Source organism: Spinacia oleracea, chromosome 3 (genome assembly GCF_020520425.1).
Source record: "Spinacia oleracea cultivar Varoflay chromosome 3, BTI_SOV_V1, whole genome shotgun sequence".
NCBI lineage: Eukaryota > Viridiplantae > Streptophyta > Magnoliopsida > Caryophyllales > Amaranthaceae > Spinacia > Spinacia oleracea.
The window spans coordinates 591,746-617,018 of record NC_079489.1 but is presented as its reverse complement, the minus strand read 5'-3'; the positions used below and the strand labels follow the sequence as shown (position 1 = coordinate 617,018).

Sequence of the window (25,273 nt, the reverse complement as noted above, 5' to 3'; positions counted from 1 at the left end):
TGTGTTTTCACAAAAAAAATTATATAAGGTCCTTTCTCGCAAAATTTGTGTTATAAAAGGTCCTTTTTGGCAAATTTGCCTAATTTGAATCGCGAATGAGTTAACTTTATCGGATTTTAATCAAGCACAAGTCAACTTTATCATTAATTTTAATCGTGCATGAGTCAACTTTATCGAAGTTGACTTCCTAAAAAAAGAAAAGAGACAAATTTCACCATAAATAAAAATAAAAAAAACCCCGCAAAACCCCTGCCTCTTTTCCTCCCTTCCGTTTTCCATCTCCACCCATCAATGGCTACCAGATCCACCGCACTCCGCCTCGTCTCCCGCCTCCTCCGCCAAACCGCCACCCATCCACCACCACCACCTCTCTCTCATCTACACCACCACCACCTCTCTTCCCCGTCTTCATCACTCCGTCACCCCCAATTCTCCTTCGCCTCCTTCTCCACCGCCACCTCTCGCCGTCAACCAAAAAAAATCGACATCGGAGCACGCGCACGGCAGCTCCAAAATCGGCGTCTATGGAGTTACGCTCTCACCTTCTCCGGCGTCGCTGGTTTCGTCATCTTAGTCCTTAACAATTTCCAGGATCAGCTCGTTTTCTACGTCACCCCTACGGAAGCCTTAGAAAAGTTTAATTCAGATCCTTCTCGTAATAAGTTTCGATTAGGTGGTTTGGTACTTGAAGGTAGTGTTCATCAGCCTCCTTCTTCCCCTGAAATGGAGTTCGTCGTCACCGATCTTATGACCGATATTCTCATTAGGTACTTTTATTTTAATTCCGCTGTTGATTTTGTTCGTAATTTTGCTCCTTAATTTTCCAGTTTTATATTGCGATGATTTATATGTTGATTTGATTATTAGAATCATAAGTTTTGATTCTATTTGTTGTTTTTATGTCGAAATAATTGTTGAATTGGATCTTAACTATATCAATCCTTAATTTAGTGATTAGTCACATGATTTGTCTTCAATGTAAAGGATTAGGTTGTTTCAAGGTTAGTGTGGACTTTCAAATGCTTCACTCTTTTTTTCTTTGGTGAATTTTGAAGATGTTATCACTTAATTTTTATTAAGGTATTGCTCATGTTTTAGATAAGCCACCATCACCACTGTGAATCAGTATGTCTTTAATCAGAATCGGAGAAAGAATGGCAGAAGTAGAATTTGGGAAGTTGTATCTTGGCTAGGAATTGGAAACTTTCAGTATTGATTTGAAGGTAGGGGGCTGAGGCTCTCGTGAGGTTTAGATGCACAAAGGATTGCTTTCCTTGGATAAAGCAATTAAGGTGTGTATTATGTCACGCCGGATGAAAGTGTGGATGTTTTTAGCTAAGAATTTTACCCGTAGTGTCTAAACCTCGGTACGACGGTACATCTTTTAGCAAGCGTTGTAATTGAGGAAGTTAGCAACCAATGGATACGTCATGATGTGGGTAGTATTTAGTATTTACCCTTTACATAATGCTATGAATTGTAAGATTCATTTATCTAATTAAATTGTCCTCGAACCTTTTCCTACATCATTATCCTTTTTAAGTTGTTCTTATGTTGGCCTTTTATGAAAAATATGTCTAGGCCAACCAACAGTAGTAGTAGGGCCGCAAAAGAGTCAAGCCGAACCGAACCGAGTTTGGTATGCTCGAGCTAAGTTTGCTAGGCATTTTACCCGTAGTGTCTAAACCTCCGTACATCTTTTAGCAAGCGTTGTAATGAGGAAGTTAGCAACCAAATGGATGCGTCATGATATTGGTAGTGTTAACCCTTTACATAATGCTATGAATTGTAAGATTCATGTATCTAATTCAACTGCCGTGGAACCTTTTCCTTCATCATAATCTTTTCTAAATTGTTCTTATGTTGGACTTATATGAAAAATCTGTCTAGGCCAACCAACAGTAGTAGTAGGGCCGCAAAAGGGTGAAGCCGAACCGAACCGAGTTTGGTATGCTCGAGCTAAGTTTGATAAAGATTATTAGTGCTCGAGCTAGCTCAAGCTTCAACAAACCTTGAAAAATCTTGTTCGAGCTAATTTGCTTTGTTCACTTTCTTGATAGAACACATGAGCCTTGAATAACCTTTAAAACAAAAGTTTATACACCCATTTAATTTAATTCAAGTTTTTTCCAATCTTTCTATGATAAAAAAACTATGGCTACATTTTAAATGTAACAATAACTTCAATTTCAATTCAAGAGATATAGACAGACAACTACCACAACTAGTTTTAAAATGTCAAATACTTTTTCGAGCTTTTTTCCGAGATTGAACGAGTTTTAACAAGTTATTCTTGAACATGAGCACGATTACGAACGAAGTTAACGAGTTGTTCACTAACATTAACGAGTCGAGCATGAAGTTGGCCGAGTTTGGCTCGTTTACTTAAGGAGTTCAATTTTATTTTTCAAGCTTGTTTATTAAGTTACCAAACGAGCTTTAACCAAGCTTGTTCCCGTGTACTTCACCGTATCAACTCATACACCCTTAGTCATGTACTCATACTTATTTAACTGCTTTTTATTTGTAGGTAAAAGTTGCCTTTAAATTAGGTCAATGGTGTTTTAAGTTGCTTAATATTGCCAAATGTGATTGGGACTTAATATGTTGATCTACTTTGGTATATGATTAGGTATCAAGGATCATTGCCCGACTTGTTTAGAGAAGGTCACTCGGTGGTGGTAGAAGGATTTATAAAGCCTTTTACTGATGAGATTAAGGCATCGGGTATGAGTGGAAAGACCAAGGAAGTGTCGGCAAAAGCGAGGGTTGTAGAGTGTTACTTTTCTGCCACAGAGGTATTGGCTAAGCATGATGAGAAATACATGCCTGGGGAAGTTGCTGCTGCTATTGAGAAAAATAAGAAAAAGCTTGATGAGGAGGCAGAGGCAAAGAAGACTGTAGCTGCGTGAAATTTGTTTTGTGAGTATGAACTTATGAAGCTAATTGGGTTTTTCTTCTCCACCTTTTAAATTATACGATTTGGGAATTGTATTGAGTTAATTTAGGAAAGCCTGAAAGATGAATAGGCTCTATACTTTGGTGTAGTCTGGATAAAGAGGAATGGATGACATAAACGAATTTTGAGGAACTAGGAAATTAGAATTTTGATTGATTCGGCTATAATGCCTATATTGTATTCTTCAATTAACATATTGAATTTCCCTTGGGATTAGGGCAGGGATTGTTATATTCATGGAATGATGGTGAATAAATATACTTTTTTTTGAGGGATGGTGAAAAAATGTTCTTCATTCTTACTTAATTTGCAGTTTGTTTGGCTTCTTTTCTTGAACGAAAAGCATGATTGTGGTTTCTTTATCATTTTGAATCTGATTAATCTTCCTCCCCACCCCCACCCTCATAATTGCGGTGTCAACGTGTCGTCTAAGGGGAATTAGACTGCACCATGTTTTACTGAGTTTTTTGTTGCCATACTTGATACATGTAAATCATACAGTCCACATGAAAAATGATATTTCATGCTTGAACTCAAATCTTCCCCATCTGGATTATAAACAGATTATTTATGCACATGATGTTATGCCTTGTACTCGTTATCTATTAATCATTTGTGTCCTTGGTCATCTTTATAATTTGAGACAGTTTCTGGAGTGTGTTCCTTATATCTGCTCCATATTGTATACAGAGTATATTGTTTTTAACTTCCTTATGATTTACCTATAATTTTGACATCTGCAGTTTGCACTCCCTCCTTTTACTCTTGTGTAGCAATGTATCTTTTTACTTCACATTGACTGAATCTTTCCTGTTGGGATATGAAGTGGATCATCCTTAGCGCCAAATCTAGTATGCCTACCTTAACCCTTCTTGGCTAATTTTGTCAGTAGCATCTTTTTGTATTGTGGATATCTTGCTTGAAGTATTAGTGAAATTGTATGACACGGCATTCACTTAGCTGCAAACTCACGCATTAACGGATGATTGGAGGCTTGTTGCTTCGTGGTCTATGTACACTCTTGGTCAATGTTATGACTCTAGTTAGTTGACTGCTACCATTTGGATGAATAGAAAGCTGCTTTATTTTCTGCAAAAGAACATTCTCATGAGCTGCACTTTTTTCTCCTGTTTGAGTGTTTGGCAAATGTAGCTATTCTCGATAGATCAAAGTTTTTAGGGAAATTTTACACTATGGACTCATGGTATTGGAAATTCTACATGGTGGAAACAAAGAACTTTTAGTTTCTAAAGTGACCTTGTAGTATTGTATATTCTCCTATGTGCTCTTATTTGTGTTTTAATGGTTAATTCACCATTTAGTTTAACCTTAATTAATTATGGAATTACTAGCCTACCACTCATCTTCTAATCACTCTACCTGTTTTTGGCTCCTCACCCCACGAGCTCACCTCTTCTTCCCTATCTCGTTTTCTCCATACCTCTCCTTAACTGTATGATAAGTGGGATTGATCCATCGGTTGAAAAGCAGTGACATAATTAACCGACTCAAGCAAGAAATTGCGAGTTGTATAGTGTCGTTTGACGGCGAGCCTGAAATGGTAGAGCTTGACACTTTTAGGCTTCTTCTTGATGGCGATTTTCGCAGATTTCTCGCTAGAGCCTGTACTTGTTTCTTCACTTTAATTTGCCTACTGGAAGTGATGAGTTTTATGGTGAGGTGTTTTCTTCTTCTGACATTTTTTAGTGAGAGAAAAAGAGAGCTGGGTTTGACATTTTTAGGAGGGATGACGAAGTGAGGTTGAAGATGGGTTGCGGACTTGCGGTGGTGCTTTTGAGGATTGGTGGGGGTTTTCTGTGATTCGATGGTGGTTGTCGTTGGATGCTCGGGTTGGACTAGTAGATTGATGCAGGGGGCTATGGGTGGTTGCCTGGTTGGGGTAGTGGTAATATTTGGTAAGGATTAAAGCTAGATTAAATTGTAAGTTCGCCATTAAAACCTAAATAAGGGCACGTAAAGGATTATACAATATCATAAAGTCATTTTAGAAACTAAGAATTTTTTGTTTCCACCATATGGAATTTCCAATATTACAAGGCCACCATGTAGAATTTCCCAAGCTTTTAAGGTACTATATGCAGCACTCCTATCCAAGAATTCAACTACTTTACTTCATTTAGCTCCTATTTGGTTGATGCATGGTTTATATATGTGTGCCACTATTAAGGGATCATTATTGTACTTTGAACTTCCTTTTTTCTTGCTGGCTTCCTTTTATTGGTACTTACATCATCAATATACATTAGTTGCTGTGCTGTGTTCGATTATTCTGTAAACAGGAGTTATCAAACTTGCATGCAAAACAGATGTTAAATTGTTTGGTTTTACACTCCTTTGCAAACCAAACAATGTAAAATTGGAAATAGAGGGAAATTGTTTTCCATGAAAATGTTTTACGCCCTACCAAACAGAGCCTTATTGGTACTTACATCATCAATATACATTAGCTGCTGTGTTGTGTTCGATTTTTCTGTAAACAGGAGTTATCAAACTTTGATGCAAAACAGATATAGTAGGAGTTGCAGTGTTGTAGAAGTTGCATCTGCTTTCTGCACACAGTTTAGTAGTTTCTGTTGTAATTGATTCCTGAAAATGTTTTACACCCAACCAAACGGAGCCTTAGCTCCTATTTGGTTGATGCATGGTTTGTGTGTGCCACTGTTAAGGGATCACTATTATACTTCGAACTTCCTTTTTTCTCGATAGCATCCTTTTTATTGGTACTTAAATCATCAATATACATTAGTTGCTGTGCTGTGTTCGATTATTCTGCAAACAGGAGTTATCAAACTTGGATGCAACACAGATGTAGTAGCCTAGTAGGAGTTGCAGTGTTGTAGAAGGTGCATCTGATTTCTTCACAGAGTTTACAGGAGTTTTCCTTAACATATTCCTGTTGTATCAGTGTATAAACCTAGTCAAAATTTGAAGTTTCTGTTGTAATTGATCCCGGAAAACTCTTGAAATCTTGTAGTTTGTGCTCATAATAATCCAATCAATATCAAAATGTTTGCTGATTTCCAGCTTTTGATGTCTATAATTTCTTGCATTTGAAGATGATTTCAGGTTTGCATTTGAAGTTCTGTTGTAATTGATTCAGGAGTAATCTTGAAATCTCGTAGTTTGTGCTAATAATCAAATCAATATCAAATGTTTGTTGATTTCCAGCTTTTGATGTTTGCAATTTCTTGCATTGAAGATGATTTGAGGTTTGTGCACAGTTCTTCTAGGATTACTATCTTGTACAGTAGATAGAATGTAATCAGTAATTCTGATGCAGCATTAATTTCAGCTTTCACATAAGTTTTATAGCTGAACTCAAGTGTGGTTGTACTTGTATTGGTGTAGTTATAACTCAAGCATGTAGCATGTTTTGAGTTTTGGTGCCTCTTATTCAATTTGGTTATGTTTCAACTTTCAAAGCATTGAAGATGTTCGAGGCCTTTTGAAGTTCTCCACTACAAGTCTACACCACATGTGCCGAACTGCCGATGTGTGTTTGTGCTTGCACCTTGTGTTGGGGAAATGATAAATCTAAGGAAAAATTCACTTCTTCCAAGGAAATCAACTTTGAAAAAGTGTGGATTTCCTTGGACGAAGTAAATTTTTTTTGGATTTATCACCACCCCTTGTGTTGTTATGGATCTAAATTCACTGTCAATTATGATGACATTTACGATTTTCTTTTTTTGTTATTGAAAAAGTAACAATTTTATACTCAATTTAACATAACAACTTTAATTTAGATGGTCATAACTAAGAAAACCAAGTATTGGCTGATTAAGTGGATTCTTCCTCCGAGTGGAGTTGGTATGTCCGTATGTATAGGAGTTTATCCGCCTTATAGCCTCTCTCTCCGATCTTCGTACCCTCACCGGCCTCCCTCGGGAAACATGGCCCAATTTATCTTCTTTCTTTTTGATTTCGGGTTTCTTTTCGTGGTTGCTAAAGCACATATTTTGTTTACTCACTATGAGCGTATTTTCCCAATTGACTGGTCTTCAACAATTATGTGTAAGTAAAGCGCATTAGTTCCTCCATTCCAACTCAATTGCATGTCGCTGCTATCTTCTAGGGTATGTCAAAATGAGAGAGAGGTTTTGTATATAACATTACAATAAGCAATTGGCCTGAAGGGCGTGCGAGATATATATTGTCAGGGGTTTGTTACAATCACAAATGTTGACTCTAAAGCTGTATCCACCTGCTCAAGGAAAGAAATTCACTCCACTCGATGACCCGATGAGTTTCATTTTTTAGCGACTACGGCCAAAAGGAGCGGTTCCGAATGAATCGAGAGTCACCGCCTTGACGGCCTCACCCATAATATTTGGTTTCTTTAAAATATCATCGTGTAATTTTAACTTCACCCCACATACAATTTATACCTCATTGCATCAAGTCGTAAATCAAAATTATTAATTTAGTTAGTTTTTTTAAAGCGGGTACAACAAATCTTTGTTTAGTGTTACAGTAGATCCAAGATTATAGTCGGGTCGGGTTTTTGTTAGACCGAACTTTAATTCGGTCCAAGTTTATAGTCGGGTCGGGTATTTGTTAGACCAAACCTTAAGTCGATCAAAATTTACAATCGGGTCGGGTTTTTATTAGATTGAACCTCAAGTCGATCCAAGTTTACAGTTGGGTCGGATTTTTGTTAGACCGAACTTTAAGTCCTTAAATCGATCCAAGTTTATACCCAGGTCGAATTTTTATTAGACTGAACCTTAAATCGATCTAAATTTACGATTGAGTCGGGTTTTTGTTAGATCAAACCTTTAAAAAAATCCAGCACTTTGAACATTAACGTGATCACAAATCACGACTCTAACGTGCCATCCCCGAAGTTTCTCAGTTGATTTCAAGAGTAAAGTACAAAACTCAACGTTGAAGAAAAGAAACCCCAAAATCCAAATTTCTAGCACAATCAAAGTCTGCCCTTGAATCTAGCAACACAGAGAAAGACGGTAAATTCCCTGTCTCTGTCTTCTCCTTCGTCTTCTTCGTTGAGAATTTGAGATTTCTGGGTTTGGTTGAATTAAGATTTGACATTGTTGATTTGTTGCACAGATGGCTGAAGAGTCGTCACACTCGAAATATGTGAAGTTGACTAAGGCTCAAGTCTCTGCTGATGAAGACATCACCCCTGGTGAACTCAATCAAGCAATACCCACTTCTCAGGTCTTGCATTTTCTCTTCAATTTCACTTTTAATGTGCTTATCTCTTAATTATTTTGGCAACCCCTTTTGGAATTATTACTTGATCTGCAAAACCCATTTCTTGAATTTCGATCAGTTGGTCACCTTAATTTCAGTGTGATTAGTTCAAATTGAATGAATTTATGATTTTGTATGCTGTGAGTGTGATTTTGTATGTTGTGCAATGTGTGTAGATGTATTATTTTGGCATTTGGAAGCAACCCCTTTTGGAATTACCACTTGATCTGCAAAACCCATATCTTGAATTTTGATCAGTTGATTACCTTAATTTCAGTTTTGTTGCTTCACATTGAATGATTAATGGTTTTGTTTTTGTGTTGTCAGTGTGATTTCGTATGTTGTGCATTGTGTGTAGATGTGGTGTTTTGCTGAATTCTCATATTGTTTGCCTAATTCTAATCTTGTGTTGATTACCTTAATTTCAGTTAATTGCTTCAGATTGAACGGATTAGTGATTCTGTGTGTTCTGAGTGTGGTTTTGTATGTTGTGCATTGTTTGTATTTGTGGGGTTTTGCTGAATTCTAATATTTTGTGTGTAATGTATGTGCTAGTTATGGAATTTTAGTTTACAATAAGAACGAGCAGATCTCTATGTCGAACGAGGTTTGATTTGCTAGATATGTAGCTGTATTTAGGTATATCGGATTTCAGTACCTGTAGTATTTTGGAAAATTTTATATATTCCGACTTTTTTGTTCTAGGATTTGGTGATTCGTCTTGTCTTTGACTCACTACCGAAAGTCCTCACTCGTCCTCTCAAGTTTTGTCTCTTAACACGTTCCAAATGAATTGGATGAAGCCAATTTTTTAGGGAAGGTTGGTCTATGAGCCATGTCTAGGCACAATTACTCAAAGATTGAGCTCCATAGTTTTTGATACTATGTGGGGCGATGCTGTTTGTGGGCTATAAGAAATTGTTGGACAATCTTAATAATATTAAAGTTGTTCAAGCATTTCCTGATGTTTATTGAGGCATTTACATGTTATGAATCGTATGATACTTTGAAATCAACTAATCACTTTTTCCCGAAGGCTGGGTGCAGTTTGTAACTTGTCTTCATCCCTTAGTAGGTCTTTGGAAATGGAATGATAGAAACTCTTATGGGATTAGTTTCTAGTATTAGCTTTGCTTACATCATGTAATAACCAATCACCGAGTTGACGAGGCACAAACTTTATTGTACCATGTATTTTGATATGAAATCTTTGCCTTCAGTGCTGGTACTAGTATCAATGCAATTCTCGAGCTTATTTAGAAAATATGTTCACACCTGCCTTTGTAACCCTGCTTCTTGTAAACTGACTTCCTCCTAGTTTGCACAATCGTGAGACATTGGGGCTCATATATGTAGTCAAGATGAGCCTGAACCTTTGATCAGTCTTCTTTGTCCCAACGCCTTCTTCTGTCATATTGAATTGTGAGATTTGATTGAATACTTTGGTGTAATAGCAGGAACCTACTGGAACTTATGTAATCAATGTCGGAATAGGGATTTCTGGTGTATGACCTCACATCATTAATAATTTCGCATAGATCCTTGCTGATTAAAGTCTTATGTTACTGCCTAAATCATATACTAATAAGTTCTTAACTTGATTAGATGAATGTGTCAATTTACTCTATACATTACAGCATATTGAACAAAAAAGAACTAGTTACAGAAACTTTAATACTTGATCTTCAAATTTACCCGGCATCTGCTATTAATTTCTTATGGCCTAGTATTTTATTTTTTAAGATCTTGCCGATGCTTCTTCTTTATCCCTACAACAGTCACTTCTTGGCTATGTAAAGCTGCAATCTACTTTTTCTCTAACTGTTCTCTTGTGGCTGATTGTACAGTTGCATGTTCACAAGTGTGCCGAATGTGGACAGCCTTTACCTGAAAGCTATCAGCCTCCTGCTGATGAACCTTGGTCAAGTGGGATCTTTGGGTGTACTGAAGATACACAAAGTTGTAAGTTCCCTAATATGCTTCTGCTTCTTCGTTTCAAAGTTGTTGCATGCATTTTTTTAATATTTGTCAAATCCAAAGTAACCACGATGCTAGTAATGGTCATTGCATATGGCTATTAGTCTCCTGCTGATGCCACTACTAGCTACATAGTATTTCATATGACTTTACATGGAAGCACTTCAAAAATTCTGTGATAATGTGATATATTCTTGTTTTCTATCAGAATACCATGTTTTCAATTAATACCAATGGGCGTTAGAGCGTAGGAGGTATAATTTTGTCAATTTGGTTAGTGGAATAATCATGAAAGGTTTTCCTTAAAAGGACAAAAAGGCAGTTTGCTAGTCATATTCAGTTTCCAATGTTTCTAGTCATCTCAATGGGTTTCATTTTTAAGACCTAGGTTCAAGTTGTCTAATTTCTTGGTCTTACTTTCACTTGAATACAAATTGCAATAGTCCCCTCTCATAAAATTAGTTGAAATTGACAGTACCATGCGTCCATGCTCCCCCTCCCCCTGTCCTCTTGACTTATTCTTCTTTCTGTATAATTTGTATCACCAATTTCTCTCTCCTATAATCTAGTCATGGCTTTTTTAACTCGATCTTACAAATCAGCCTGTTATTTTTGAGACGGAGTATTGAGTTTCATGACTTCCAGTATTGTTTCAAACATATTGCGGTTTAGTTGACATCTACAAATCTTCAATGAGCTCCATTTGTGTTCTGTGGTTTTGTCTCTGATTTTTCTTTTCAATCTTCTCTATGTCAACCGTCTATTAAGACAAGACAAAGAAGTTGTGTTCTGGTACTAGTTAATTCTTCTGTAACCTACATTTTAGGCCTTTGAATTCCTCTTTTCTGCCAATTAGGTTGGACTGGGCTTTTCTGCCCATGTGTCTTATTTGGACGAAATATCGAAAGGTTGAGAGATGATACCCCGTGGACTACACCGTGTATTTGTCATGCTGTTTTTGTAGAAGGTGGTTTGGCACTGGCTGCTGCCACTGCTTGGACCTATGGTATCGACCCAAGAACAACTTGTCTTGTATGGGAGGGATTATTTTTCACCTGGTGGATGTGTGGCATATACACTGGTCTTGCTCGACAATCCTTGCAGAGTAAATACCATCTAAAGGTGATTTCCTATGCCTACTTTCATTTTCACTTCGATGTGATATGGATCATCAGTTTTGGTCCCGAATTTTCTTTTCAATCTTATTTTTTTTTTATTAATTATTACCTACTTATTTGATGTGCCCTGTTACTTGGGCCAAATTTTTTTTAAAATTTGCACACAGCTCCAATGCTCCATATGCCTTGTTATACCCTTTGTGTTTGTGGGTATTCCTTTAGATGATTGGTGTCCTATGCCTACTTTCATTTTCACTTTGGTGTGATATTATTAATTATTACCTACTTATTTGATGTGCCCTGTTACATGGGGTAGCAAAATTTGCACACAGCTCCAATACTCCATGTGCTTTGTTATACATTTTGTGCGGGTATTCCTTTAGATGATTGGTGGGGTTGTTGCAAATTAGAACAATATGTAGATTGTCTGTGTTGCTATCTTGTTTCCCGCAACTCAAAGGGTCTGTTGACTTGTTGGATCAATTGCTGCGTATTCTTAACAACTTAACAGTATAACAGATTAGGGATGTGTCTTCTTGTCCGTGTTGTGCTCTTATTTCCTTCTTTCCCCCCTCGTACTCTCTATATTTATTTTCAATTATACTGGTAGAATGGTTGTTAGGATTAGTTTAGGATCTGTTAAGAATCTGCAACTGACCCAGCCCACAATTTTTTTTTACTCCTCATTAAACTTGGTGAACTAGTTGGGGCTAGGCAGATCAAAGCATGTTCTATGGTTCTCTACTTCTCTTCAACTAATTCTAGAAAACTTATATTAAAAAAGTTCAAGGTTTGGAAAGATTCATGAAATTACAGACATGATAGATATAACTATATAAGAAACAATACTACTGTATTCAAGTGAAAAAATTGGGGTCTGCGACTCTTCTTGTTTGAAGTCATATCCCTAATCCCGTGCATAAGTCTCAAGTATAGGGTAATTCTCATGTGTTTTAATTTCCTAGGAATTGAGTATTTTTGTTTGGTTGAGCATAGGAAGTTAGAATTCACATGGGAAGTTCTACTTACCTAGGGGGGACTAGGTAATCAACTTCCCTCATTTTCGGGACGAAATAGAACTTCCTAAGAAGTTTTACTTCCCATGCTCATGTCAACCAAACAACCTCTTTGATCTTCACTTCCTAGGAAATGAAACTTCCCATGCATTAGAACGTCAACTAAACTAGCCCTAGGTCTTCATTGGTGTTTCTTTTCTTTTCTTTTTGGGATGAGAATTGTAATTTTTGTTTGATAATCTCAATTTTTTCCTGTTATTCCCATGAAAATGCAGAACTCCCCATGTGACCCATGCCTAGTGCATTGCTGCATGCACTGGTGTGCCTTGTGCCAGGAGCACCGGGAGATGAAAACCCGTCTCGCAGATGACCTCGGCGAGCCCATGACCATTGTCAACGCGCCACCTGTTCAAGCAATGAACTCCGGCAGGGAAACCCAGGAAGCATCATCAACTTCTACTTCTGGAAAGAATGAGGATAAAGACGGTGTTAAAATTGAGATGCAGGCTCTATAGTTTCTCCTTATACTTGTACTGTAAAAAAGAGAGAAATATTTACGGCAAAACTTCATTAGAACTTGGTAACAAAAACCAAGGTTTAGTTGATCTGTTGTGGGTGAAGCTTATTTATATAGAGAGAGTATTCAGTATACTGGTTGAAAGACCATTTTCACATTGTACAAGGAATCCACAGGCTTCAACTGATAACTGCTGAGAAATTTGGTACTTTTGGTTTCTTTTCTTGTTGATGTGTATTCCGCACTTTGTTATCGAGCTTTTTTAGTTGCTTCTGTTCGAAAGGCTGCTTGTTTTCAAGCTTTTTTAGTTGCTTCTGTTCATTCGAGCTTTTTTAGTTGCTTCTGTTCGAAAGGCTGTTTTTTTCGAGCTTTTTTAGTTGCTTCTTTTCGAAAGGCCGCTTGTTTCAAGCCTTTTTAGGTGCTTTTGTTCTTTCGAGCTTTTTTAGAGCATCTTTAATGGTAAGCAAATTGGTAATTTGCTTTCATTTGCCATGTCAGATTTCAAGCTACTATTTTTTCATGTGTAATTTGCTCCAATGGTTAGCAAGTTGCTTGAGTTTTTTTTACCATTTTTTTAATTTATTTTTATGATTCAATTCACAAGTTTATCAAATAAAATAATTGTTTTACGTTCTTTTTTTATCCAAGCTAAATAACTTTGTAGAGCTAATTTGCTTATTTTGGCTAATTGCTCATATGTACTCCAATGGTTGGCTAGTAGCTAAAAATCTTATGAAAATTGCAAGCTAGTCCGTACATGTAACCATTGGAGATGCTCTTAGTTGCTTCTTTTCGGAAGGCCGCTTGTTTCAAGCTTTTTTAGTTGCTTCTGTTCGAGCTTTTTTAGTTGTTTTTGTTCGAAATGCTGCTCGAGTACATTTCGATTCTCCACCTTAACATATCAGTGGTTCTTCGAAAATTCTTCAATGGCATTCCTAAATACTCGAAAGGCCATGAAGTTAGTCTTGCGCGGCTGCGCGCTTGTTCTTTGTGGAGATTTTAATACAGAATTCCAGTGTGATGTCTAATCGAGTGCAAGGCTTTTGGGCAATAATGTTTTCCTAATTTAGGGCATATTCAGTATCATTTTTTGTTTCCAGTTTTCTATTTTTTACAAAATTAAAAACTAAAATATGAAAATCACAAAAAATAGTTTCTTATTTCTTGTTGTCAGTTTTCAAAATCCACATGATTATTATAAATTTGACTATATTTTAGACTCAAATCTAAATCATGAATGCCGAACAAGACCTTAGTTATTGTGTTTAATCCATTCATTATGCTTTATGAAAGAATACATTTCATTTCAACTTTTATTTGAATTTCCAAAGTAGAACTATTTAACATTAGTACATAAAAAATCGGTAACACCAGTAGCGGCTTACTGTATAGAACCGCTAACCCCATTAATCGTTTAGCAGTTCTTAATATTAAACCGCCGGTTATTGGCGGTTTTATGTTTTGAATTAAATTTAAAATTAAAACCAAATTCCCAACACTATCTGGTTCATTTCAACACTTGTTCATCCCCTTATCCTTAAACCCTCCTCCATTAAAATGCTTCCAAAAACCTTGTCAATCTTCTCCTCTCTCCCCTCTCTTCCTCGTCATTTCCAAAACCCCTTCTCAAATTCACACCTCCATTTCAATCCCCACCTTCCCAAATTCTCTCTCATCAAATGCAGAGCAGCAGCAGCACCAAATTCAGACCCACAAATCCATGTAAATCCCCAAAACGCTCCGACCCATATTCCGGGTTCGGGTTCTGAAGATGAGGGCGCTGGAGCAGCTGCTCCGACCCGGGGGCAGATCTTCCTGGAGCACCATCAAGCTAAGGAGGCTTCAAAAATGGTTATTGCAGCCAATAAGAAGAAGAGGAAGAAGAAAGAGAAGCTATCTGGGTCGATTAAGACATTGAGTTCAGTTGATTGTTGTTATGGGTGTGGAGCTCCATTGCAGATTCAGGAAGTTGATGCTCCGGGTTTTGTTGATCCGGATACCTATGAGCTGGTATGGGTTGCTTTTCGTTTTGAATTTATGATGAACCTGATTAAATTAGTTAATTTCTTTGTAATTTATACTTTAAGTTGTTATTCAAAATTTGCAATTGGGGCTTTTTAAGAAAAGGGTGATGCAATTTATATGTGTTAGTAGCAATTTGGTCACTGTTTTGTTGGGTTTTGGTAAAAAATCCATCTTTTTAGGGACAATTGAGAAGTTGGGGAAAGGGATAATAAAATGTGGTGAATGAGTGAATCAAGTGATTGTGGGTTTGGTAAATGCTCCCATCTGTCAGAAACCCAGAATTTGGTTGTCACATTGCTAGTTGAAATTACACTATCGACGTGACTATTCAATCTGGATGGAGGGAGTATGTGATATGAATGAGGGGTTGTTATTGACCTTTTTCAGGCTTAAAGTTCAGTTGAAATAGTGTTTAATTCACAAGTGCTTGCTCAAAGTTTACTGTTTGTTTCTTTCTTGAAGTTCTTGTTAAATTTCCGGGCTTTGTGAATCTTCTTATGAGATCATATAGGCAATTATTGGCAATGGATGATAAACATTGGATGTATTTTCAGATATTCACTTTATGAGCAATTGTGATCTCGGAAATTATGACATGATTGTATGAAATAATCATGTTGAATGTTAGTTTGCTTACTTGTAAACTGGTAAATGAATGAGCTAGAGCCGAACTAGAACACTGTATTAAAATTTAAGCCCTCTTCAGAATTCCAAAGTTCTTACACTGTGTTGCTTCTGTTCGGATTCAGAAAAAGAAGCATCGCCAGCTCAAAACTGTTATTTGTGGGAGGTGTCGTCTTCTTTCACATGGACATATGATAACTGCTGTTGGTGGACATGGAGGTTATGCTGGAGGAAAGCAATTTGTTACCGCTGAGGAGCTACGTGATAAGCTCTCTCACTTGCGCCATGAGAAAGCATTGATTGTTAAACTGGTAAGCTTATCGCTTATCAGAATGCTTGCTAAACTTGTCTGTGGCATCATGGCATGAGTTACACTCTGGCTGCCAACAGGTCTAACTATGTATATTTGTTTATAGTCTAATATCATAAGTCTGATATTGGCTAGGAATATATGATTCTGCTGCTTTATGAGTGACCTTACTCTTTTCCCTTAAGTTAGTAACAAACCCTTCTCGGGAATTTCAGCTCAGAGGGATGCCGTGGATCTGCTTCTTTAGAGTATTGTTCTGGCCCCACGGGAGTGAGGAGAGGTGGGTGGGAGCTTATGACAAGACCTTATTTACCAACTCGGGTTTTTTTTATCTACCAGGCTACCATGGTGGATTAAGACTGGAAGGCATTAGCATGTGGCATATTAGACAGTGAACTTAGTTGATATACTTTTATGTCATGATCAATTAAGCCTTCAAACTTACTTTATTGCGTCAAATAATTCAGCATAATGTTTGTGCTATCTAATGAAGATACCTTGTTGATTCTTCAAACTAGAAATATCTTAATTCTAATAATTGAGGCACCTGGTTGGCGTGCGTAACCAGAGTTTACCCTGCTTACGTTGTCTTTACAATGTACTTCTTTTATTGTTGAGCCATGACTTGAAAGTTAAAAGTCTTTAGATCCCTGTAAGTGGACTGATCCATCAATTTCCATGCGTAATAGAATGTTAGACTCAGCCAAACCTGTTGATGCTTATTCATGAGAGATATATTTTCTGCTTCTTTTTTAACAATATAAAAAGTCTGTAATGCACCAATCTTTTATCTCACTCACTATGTTCTATTTTCTTTTCTGACAATACTTGCTTTCGTGGTGTAGAAAGATAGTACTTCTATTTTGAAACAATATGCCACAATTGACTGTATGGTCAAAGTTAGCTTACATTGACCGTTAATGGCTTACGATGGCCGTTAATCTGTAAATATACTTTCAGGTTAAACTGAAGAAAGTTGAATGATATTCAGATTTGCTTAATTAAAAAAAATCTGATTTTTCAAGATATGATTGGGTATTTAGTGTTAATTAGTCACGAGATGTGTCCGATTCTGGTGGTCCATGATATTAATTCATCAAAATCTTGTAGGTGGACATTGTTGACTTCAATGGTAGTTTCTTGTCTCGTGTGCGTGATCTTATAGGTGCAAATCCAATAATATTGGTTGTTACTAAGGTAATATTCCTTCATGAGATCCGAATTGAGTGTAGTTAGTTATACTTTATCCTACCAGCTTATGAGTAATGTTTTGTAATCACCTCTATTCAGATTGATCTCCTTCCGAAAGGGACTGACATGAATTGCGTTGGTGATTGGATAGTTGAGGCTACTACCAAGAAAAAACTCAAGTAAGTTCTACACTGCTTAGGCCATTTCGAAGAATTGAATCATTTCTTCCTGTTTGAATGGCTTGTTAGTTGAAATCATGTTGAGGTATATTGGATGCAATTGGTCTTGATTTGACTACTCGAGTGTTGGAAGTCTTGGAAACTCGGAAATTCTGTGTTTGCGGTTGGTCCTAGTTGTCGGAGTTGTCAAGATGCTAGGTGAACATCCAAAACTCACCTCCTAATGGATAACCTTTTGGGAGACAGGATCCCCTGCCTTTACCTCTTCTTTGAGACATTAAAGCATCAAACATCCATCTTCTTGCCATGCTGGAGGAGTCACAAAGGAGAGTACTGCATGCAACGTTAAATGAAGTGTGAATGTGTGATTGTTTAGTTGATGAGGCACACACTTTGATTCTACGATGTACGAATTATGGGAAGATTTCTTCGTGGAAGTATAGGGAAGGTAGAGGGATATTTGGGCACCACACACGGATACACCTCCCTCCCTTGCGAAATATTGTAATAGGAGAAAAAAATTGTTTATTGTTAAAGGTATGAATATGTGATCCGATAAGAGGTTTTTGGGTGATTAGTGTAGTTACGTTTTTAATAGTCTCGATCGATGGCCAATTTGCTCCCTTCTGCACCAGTTGTTTTTTGTTTATTGACTCTTTAAGTTGAAATTCTTCATAATTAGCATTTGGTGAGATATGCTGGTGGGAAGCTTTTCAGTGATGTTAATGCAAAAGTGTTGATGAGGTCTGCTTCATTGGAATCATGTATGTTGGTACTCCATGTAAACTCTAATTTAGTTTGTTTTTATTTCAGTGTCTTGAGTGTTCACTTAACAAGTGCAAAATCCTTGGTCGGAATAGCTGGAGTTGTTGCGGAAATTCAGGAGGAGAAAAAGGTAGGTTGGTGATATCCTTTGGATTTTCATTAGTTGATCAAAATGATGAAAGCTGTGATAGTTAGTCATGTCATTTCTCTCTAGAGGCAGAGCCATTTTGTGAATACATATACATATATGTTCTGAGTAAGATATTGCAGTTGATGTGGTAGTAAGTCGTGTCTTTAGGCAAATACACTATCCTTAAAGCAGCTGTCTATGAAAACTTCAGAGACTTTACCTTTGTATGGTGTCCATCCAGATCTTTTTTCTGGTGCATGTGATTTTTTTTTTTTTTGGCAATATCCTCCTTAAAAATCAACTTTGATAGCGAGGAATTTCAGAAACTCCTGGCATTTGAGTTGGTCATTATTTTAGGCTTAGGAAGCACATGTCTATCTTCAAATTTGAGCTATTTCTGTTTTGTTTCTCTGTAGTTCTCACTTTTGAATACTTCTGTTTCCTTTGCAGGGACGGGATGTATACATCATGGTTAGTAGGCTCCTTGATCTCTACATTGGAGCTAAAATGCAGTGTAAACAGAATCATGACTGACTCTATTTTACTGGTCTTTTGCTGTTTCTGGTATAAGACATGCTAGCCATGAATATATATATAGTTTGCTTGCACTTTAGACTTGTTACAATAAAAAAGTTAGTAGCACCTCATGCTAATATTGTTGTCAAATTATTTTAAAAAAAATCATGCTAATAGAATTCTCGAGGAAAGAATTACTAGCATTCTCCTCAACTATTTCAAGATACTTTCATGCCCAAGATTGTTGGAGATCAAACTTTGTTGCAGTTAGTTATGTAGTATTTGCATCTCAATTGTATCCTCTTAACAAATTAGCTAAGCTCTAGTTGCTAATCTTTGTCAATATAAATAAGTATCTATCAAAAGGTTTGATGGCAGCATAGATGTTGATCCCCATCAATTTACAATTGGCTGCATCTAGTTGTTCAGTAGCTCATGCAATACTTACAGCTGATGATCTTGCAATTAAGCAATATTGTATCTTCAAATTCGAAAAGACAAAATGTTTAGCAAAGTATTGCATTATTTGGTCACAAGGTTATTTGTGAAAGCTAACATGCTAAGGTGGTCTATGACAAATTCGGAATGGAAATAAAAGTCGGTCCTCACTTTGGAGATAGTGAGACATGGACTTGTGTTTTGTGTGATTCACCTGTTTTTGTCTCTTCTACGTTGTACAGTTGTGACCTTTTTTTATATGGAGCTTGGAGAGGGTGGTGTTACTGGTGTAGTACTCTGAGGGTCTCAGAAATTGGTTGTTACATACTTACATGTGGTGTATGTCAGCAGTTTTATTTAATAGTGCTTTTGATTTTGACTATTTGTTTATAATCTTCTGTTTTTGTAGGGTACAGCTAATGTCGGGAAATCAGCATTTATTAATTCTTTACTAAGTAAGCATGTAATCTTGGTTGCTTTTGTATCTGTGTGACTGTGTCTGCAACTCTGTATTGGTCAATTTGATGTTTTGTTGCCCGTCTCCTTTCACCCCAAAAGTTTTAGTTAAAATGTTGAATATGGAATAATGGAGTAATTGAAACATTAGATGTATAAAGATAACAATATCCAGTTCTTTATGTGTTGATAGTTTTTACTTTGTTCATTACCGGCGAGGCAGCAATACATGTACTGTCTCCTGCAATCAGTGTATTTCCATGCCTCATTAAATGAAGTTTAGCTTAGGTTAATGTCTACCCTTTTAAACTAATGCCTTTTTGCAGTAGAAAACTTTAGGTTCTTTTACCATGATTTCCAAAAAGAAATTCAACTTTCTTCCGTCCTCATCTCTTGTTCTTCCTACAAAAAGGATTTCCTTCCTATTTATATTAGCATGTGGTGCAGTTTGTTCTTCTCCTGTTCTCTTGCATTTTTAATCATTTGTTTTCTTTCAAACTTAGTGATGATGGGGGAAAAAGATCCAGTGGCTGCAGCAGCTCAAAAATATAAGCCCATTCAATCTGCTGTTCCAGGAACTACCTTGGGTCCTATTCCCATTGATGCCTTCTTTAGTGGAGGGGTATGGAAATGTTACACTAAAGTTTTTTTTTTTTTCTTGGGGTATTTGATTAAGATATAATTCCTTTGTTCTGTGATTTCTGTTTGCTCAATATCTTTAGTGAAATGGTGCAGAAACTATACGATACCCCTGGAGTGCATCTCCACCATAGACAAGGAGCTGTTGTTCCCACGGACGATTTACCTTCCCTTGCCCCTCGGAGTCGGCTAAAGGGTCGATCATTTCCTGTATGTGTATTTGTTGTTGTCTTTTCACCCCGCTTACCGTATTTGCACCCGTATCTGATTTACCAAATTAACATAAAATCCTCATATATTTCAGAGTGACAGAGAAACCATCTCAGGTTCCCGTGGAATGGAGGGTTTCTCAATTTTCTGGGGTGGTCTTGTCAGAGTTGATATTTTAAAGGTTTATGATTCATAGTTTAGTTGTTATTGTGAATGAAACTGTTATGTATCTTGCATGACTTATGCTTCTCGTTCTTAATATTTTCAGGTTCTCCCTTTTACAAGGTTGACCTTCTATGGACCAAAGGCCTTGCCGATACACATGGTGCCTACAGCAGAAGCTGACGAATTTTACAAGGTTATTTCGTAAACTTAGCAGGAAAGCTTTTAATTTAATCATCAACTACTCAAATTCCAGTGAAAATTATTAATTTATACACTAAGATATATTGGTGTATTGCTGCTGTGAATAGAAAGGAAGAGGATGTCTTTGTGGGAATTGGGATACAGTTGTTGATAACAATATCCGGTCCAGCTCTGGATGTAGTAGCATTGGATGGTAAGGAGTTTTCCTAGAGTAAGTGTTTTGTGTACCTTGAGTTGGTTCTACTCAGGATTTGATTGACAAAGATGTGATCCACATAATTAATTCCTGTTGGCTCAAATGGAGAGTAGTAAGTGAAGTATTGTGTGGCCATAGTGTACCTTTGGAGTGAAAGGGAAGATTCTATCGAATGGCCGCCTCACCGCCTCACCAGTGAAAGGGAAGATTCTATCGAATAGAGAGTAGTGCACCAGTATTGTTATATAACTTATATGGGTTGGAGTGTTTGGCGTTTAGGAAGGTTATATTAGGAAGACTGTAGTAGAGATGTGTTTGTTGAGATGGTTGTGTGGGAACACCTTGAAGGATAAAATTAGAAACGAAGATGTTAAGAGGAAAGTTGGATTTGTGGATATCGAGGATAATAAGGGAAAACTCATTGTCTGGTTTGGGCATGTGAAGCGGGGATTTGAAGATGTGCAGTAACACTTGGTATAAGGGAACTGAGGTAGAGGATCGTAGGAGATAAAATCTTGGTTCATATAGCCGACCCCGTCATTTGGATTAAGGCTTCAATACTATTATTGTTGTTGTTGTTTGTCCAACTCTGATTGGGTTCCATGTATGGAAGTGGCGATGTAGGTTTCATTCATAACAAAATCACTTACTTTTATGCACGAACGTGAATGCACTGTCTTATTTGCTGGATGCATTTTGATGGTGTATAAATTTTGTGGTTTCAGAAAGAAATAGGACTTCAACTTACACCTCCAACGGGAAAGCAAAGAGCGGAAACCTGGAATGGACTCGAAGCTGAGCGCATGTTGCAGTTAAGATTTGATGACCCAGATAGGTATATTCCATTGTAATCACTATTGTTTACCTGATATAAAACTTGTTCTGTGATATCTTAGGTCAATTTTGTAATAATTTCCATCAAAATTCATATGTGAGTTGTTTGGTTGACAATTTTGGTGAAATGGGGGAATTTGCTTACCTAGTCCCCCTAGGTAAAGTAGAAATTCCCATAGGAAGTTACTTCCCAGTTCCCACATTATCAACCAAACAATTTTAGGAAATTCCCATGAATTTAAAATTAAGGAATCCACTTCCTATGATTTTGTATTTCATGGGAAATTCTACTTCCTATGTGAACCAAACGACACCTTATTTATACTCTAGTGTCATACTGTCATCTAATATCTTCATTTCTTTTCATGCAGACCGTCTTCTGATATAGCAATTTCGGGTTTGGGGTGGATTGCTATTGAACCAATCAGCAAAGAGCTCAGTACACCAGATGCAATTCCCGAACTTCATGATAACGAACTACATTTTAAGGTACACGTTCCAAAACCTGTAGAAATTTTTGTTCGGTCTCCTCTACCCGTGGGGAAGGCAGGAAGCGAGTGGTATCAATATCGGGATCTAACAGAAGAGGAAGAAGAAATTAGACCTAAGTGGCATTACTAAATATAGAAAGTTGTAACTTGTATCATTGTATGGATTACAAGGGACAATATACTTACTAAATATAGGAAGTTGTAAGGATTACAAGTGAAGTTACCCTTTCTGATGTTTTTGTGTTTTTTCTTACCCGGAAATAGGGAGTGTAATATTAGGTGTAACATAAGGTGAAGAGTGTAGTAAATTTTGTAGAGGATGTATAAGCTGTTCTTTAGTTTCATAGAAGAGTTTTGTATATATACATCTTTTGTACGAATTGTATCTATTTCGAAAAGTGAAAATAGGAGTGGAAAAATAGAGTCGAAATAATTCCGAGTTTCACCCGATTTCTTAGAGTGGTAGTCGTGGACTCGTGGTACCACCAGGGATGAGTAAAGATGGCCGTGCGTTGGGCCGGTCCGGGATTTGTGCAGAACCTAGGTGTCTTGGGCCCGGGCCATCTCAAGCCCACTTGTTTCGGGTCATGTTGGGTCGAAAATTCCAAAATTGAGCCCAAGGACGGCCCAAGACAACTTGCTCGTTGCCTAGGCCAGGCCTTGTGCTTGATTTCAATCAACTTAATGTGATTTGTTGTGTCGGCTGTGTTATGCGGTGTCTTGTCGTGCATTTAAGCCCAGCCCACAACGTGATGCTTGTGTCGGACCGTGCTTTTCCGTGCTTGTGTCGGACCATGTTTTGTTTGTGTTGGGCCTCAGGCCGACGCGGTGCAGCGCCATCCTTAGGGACAAGGAGATGATATGAGATCAAATCTTATCTTATCTAGGCCTAATTTTAATCAACTAAATGTGTTTTGTTGTGTCGGACCGTGCTTTTCCGTGCTTGTGTCGGACCGTGTTTTTTTTTGTGTTGGGCCTCGGGCCGGCGCGGTGCAGCGCCATCCTTAGGGACAAGGCGATGATATGAGATCAAATCTTATCTTATCTAGGCCTAATTTTAATCAACTAAATGTGTTTTGTTGTGCCAGGCCAGGTCATGCAGTGTTTTGTTGTGCCTTTAAGCCCGACCCACAACTCTGTACTCGTGCAGGCCCGTGCTTTTTCCGTGCTTGTGTTAGGTCATATTTTTTTTGTGCCGGGCCTCGGGCTGGCCCGACTCAGCACCATCTTTAAGTACAACGATAATATGAGATCAAATCTTAGTATGTATTGCAACTCTGTTTGTAAAACGTTAAGAGTGGGATCAAATCTTAACGATCTTGCATGATTTTTTCATAACCCTTAAAAGCCATATTAATTATGGTGTTGGGATGGTCGTTGACAAATCAAAATCTTATTGCAGGATTAGGGGTTGTGTACGGGGATTGTCCTACACGTTCATTCTACGTGATTTGAGGGAGGGTAGGCAACATTTACTTATTAATCAAATTAATTACTTAATTAATTAGTTTAAGTTCTATTATTGGTTGACATTTTAACATTAAGTCAAACCACTTTGAGTCATAATAATCATTTTTTTAGTTGTACTATTTGGATTTTGACCCTATTCACACACTCATATTATCATCTAATTTATATATAAGGGAAAATGCACCAATTGATGATGACATGAGTGGTTAAGGGTCTTTTGCTCATTAACCAAGGTCTTGGGTTCGAGTCTTGGGTATGGAAAATATCTCAACTGGGAGGGATTCGCCCATCGAGGTACCCATGCAAACTCCAGCGGGAGATTAGTCCACTCGCCAAAGACGGTGGGAACTCCTTGTAGTAGAACCTAAAAAAAAAAAACCCAAGGGAAAATGTAGCCATGCTTGGTCTCGCAATTTCAATCTCTCTCTTTAATACTCTGTTGCTAATGTATGAATAGTGAAAGATGTGTATTGACAAATGTGTTATCTCTATTTTTTTTTAAAAAGGACGGAGGAACTGATGATGTCTTAACCCAGAGGTTAAAATTACTGGCCTATGTAATATGTACGACAGGTCAGAGGTTCGAATTGCTCCTCCCCGATTTATAATTTGTATTGGTTTTACGACTCATCGCACAAAAAAAAAAAAGACGAATGAAGTATTAATTAAAATAAAACCGCAAAAAGTAATTATATTCAAAGTCAATAATTTAGTAAATTAATACTCTTAGTCAACATGGCTTAGCTGACAAAATCATGCCACAATGTTGCTTACTTGATACCAACAGAGAGAAGAATTATTATTAAATTAGGGCCGTTGACAATTTTATGTCAAGGTGTTCAATTTAATTAATAATTAATTAGAAGTTAAGTCAACTCCAATTTAGTGGGAAAGATGAAACCTGTTAATCTGTTATAGTGACTTGCTCTTAGTGTTTGGTAGGTGGTGTCCAAGTCTATGGTTGCTATATTGAATTGACCTAAAAAATTAACAAAACAATTAGTTGATAGAGTTTTGTGAAATTTGACCCTATTGGCTTATTAAGGGTCATTTAGGATTTGGATGAAATTCAATGAATCTTTATAATCATACAATATTTTGACCTGTACGATGCTCATATTAGTACTACGTATATCGTAGAATAACTAGAATAAGGTTTTCAGATATACATTACAAGAATCCGCGTTTATCGTACATAGAAGAAGATGCTCTTATATTTCTTACTAATTTTAAGAGCGACTTTAAAAGCACTAATGACATTTACATTATTTTACAGGCCCGGGATTTTACCCTTATACTGATCACCAACTAATACTTCTCTCTAATGGTTATAGTGTGCTTTCTCCCTTTTTATTTGTTACTTTCTTTGTTTTTCCATTCAAATCACATATTCTACGGGAAATTGTCTCTCGCGGTCAATCTAGAGGCCAGGTGGCACAACACCAACATCAAACTCTCTCCCCCGACTCTTACCGATACGAATTGAAGATTCGAACCCGAGAAACTTAAGTTATAAATAAGAATTAACACAAACATTTTAAAACATCTGGTATATATTAATTTATTGAATGTCGGCTCTCTCTTCTACTCCTCTATTGCAAATCCTAC

General features: G+C 37.1%; 3 protein-coding genes across 3 annotated transcripts; all 3 read left to right on the top strand.

Annotated features, from left to right (window-relative positions):
* Positions 1-217: 217 nt before the first annotated feature.
* On the top strand, positions 218-3,245 carry LOC110782362 (cytochrome c-type biogenesis protein CcmE homolog, mitochondrial). Its single transcript, XM_021986497.2, has 2 exons — positions 218-767; positions 2,633-3,245. Exons 1-2 carry the CDS (start codon positions 292-294, stop codon positions 2,910-2,912), a joined length of 756 nt encoding a protein of 251 aa, XP_021842189.2. The 5' UTR covers positions 218-291; the 3' UTR covers positions 2,913-3,245.
* A 4,527-nt stretch (positions 3,246-7,772) lies between these two features.
* LOC110782361 (cell number regulator 6) lies at positions 7,773-13,107 on the top strand. The gene is made up of 5 exons (XM_021986496.2): positions 7,773-7,947; positions 8,051-8,161; positions 10,045-10,159; positions 11,031-11,296; positions 12,584-13,107. The coding sequence occupies exons 2-5, from the start codon at positions 8,051-8,053 to the stop codon at positions 12,821-12,823; spliced, it is 732 nt and encodes a 243-aa protein (XP_021842188.2). The 5' UTR covers positions 7,773-7,947; the 3' UTR covers positions 12,824-13,107.
* Positions 13,108-14,316: 1,209 nt separating this feature from the next.
* LOC110782360 (putative nitric oxide synthase) lies at positions 14,317-22,640 on the top strand. The gene is made up of 13 exons (XM_021986495.2): positions 14,317-14,835; positions 15,600-15,785; positions 16,895-16,981; positions 17,075-17,154; positions 17,968-18,049; positions 18,500-18,520; positions 19,413-19,458; positions 19,963-20,081; positions 20,195-20,308; positions 20,403-20,489; positions 20,577-20,666; positions 21,596-21,705; positions 22,076-22,640. Exons 1-13 carry the CDS (start codon positions 14,383-14,385, stop codon positions 22,323-22,325), a joined length of 1,725 nt encoding a protein of 574 aa, XP_021842187.2. The 5' UTR covers positions 14,317-14,382; the 3' UTR covers positions 22,326-22,640.
* The last annotated feature ends 2,633 nt before the right edge of the window (positions 22,641-25,273 follow it).

What these genes read in the sequence shown, in the direction of transcription:
- LOC110782362 (XM_021986497.2), top strand. Translation starts at nt 292, where the DNA reads ATGGCTACCAGATCCACCGCACTCCGCCTCGTCTCCCGCCTCCTCCGC. An exon ending in ATGACCGATATTCTCATTAG is followed by an intron (nt 768 to 2,632) that starts GTACTTTTATTT and finishes GTATATGATTAG; the next exon opens with GTATCAAGGATCATTGCCCG.
- LOC110782361 (XM_021986496.2), top strand. Translation starts at nt 8,051, where the DNA reads ATGGCTGAAGAGTCGTCACACTCGAAATATGTGAAGTTGACTAAGGCT. An exon ending in AAGCAATACCCACTTCTCAG is followed by an intron (nt 8,162 to 10,044) that starts GTCTTGCATTTT and finishes CTGATTGTACAG; the next exon opens with TTGCATGTTCACAAGTGTGC. An exon ending in TACTGAAGATACACAAAGTT is followed by an intron (nt 10,160 to 11,030) that starts GTAAGTTCCCTA and finishes TCTGCCAATTAG; the next exon opens with GTTGGACTGGGCTTTTCTGC.
- LOC110782360 (XM_021986495.2), top strand. Translation starts at nt 14,383, where the DNA reads ATGCTTCCAAAAACCTTGTCAATCTTCTCCTCTCTCCCCTCTCTTCCT. An exon ending in AAATTCAGGAGGAGAAAAAG is followed by an intron (nt 18,050 to 18,499) that starts GTAGGTTGGTGA and finishes TTTCCTTTGCAG; the next exon opens with GGACGGGATGTATACATCAT. An exon ending in AGATTTGATGACCCAGATAG is followed by an intron (nt 21,706 to 22,075) that starts GTATATTCCATT and finishes CTTTTCATGCAG; the next exon opens with ACCGTCTTCTGATATAGCAA.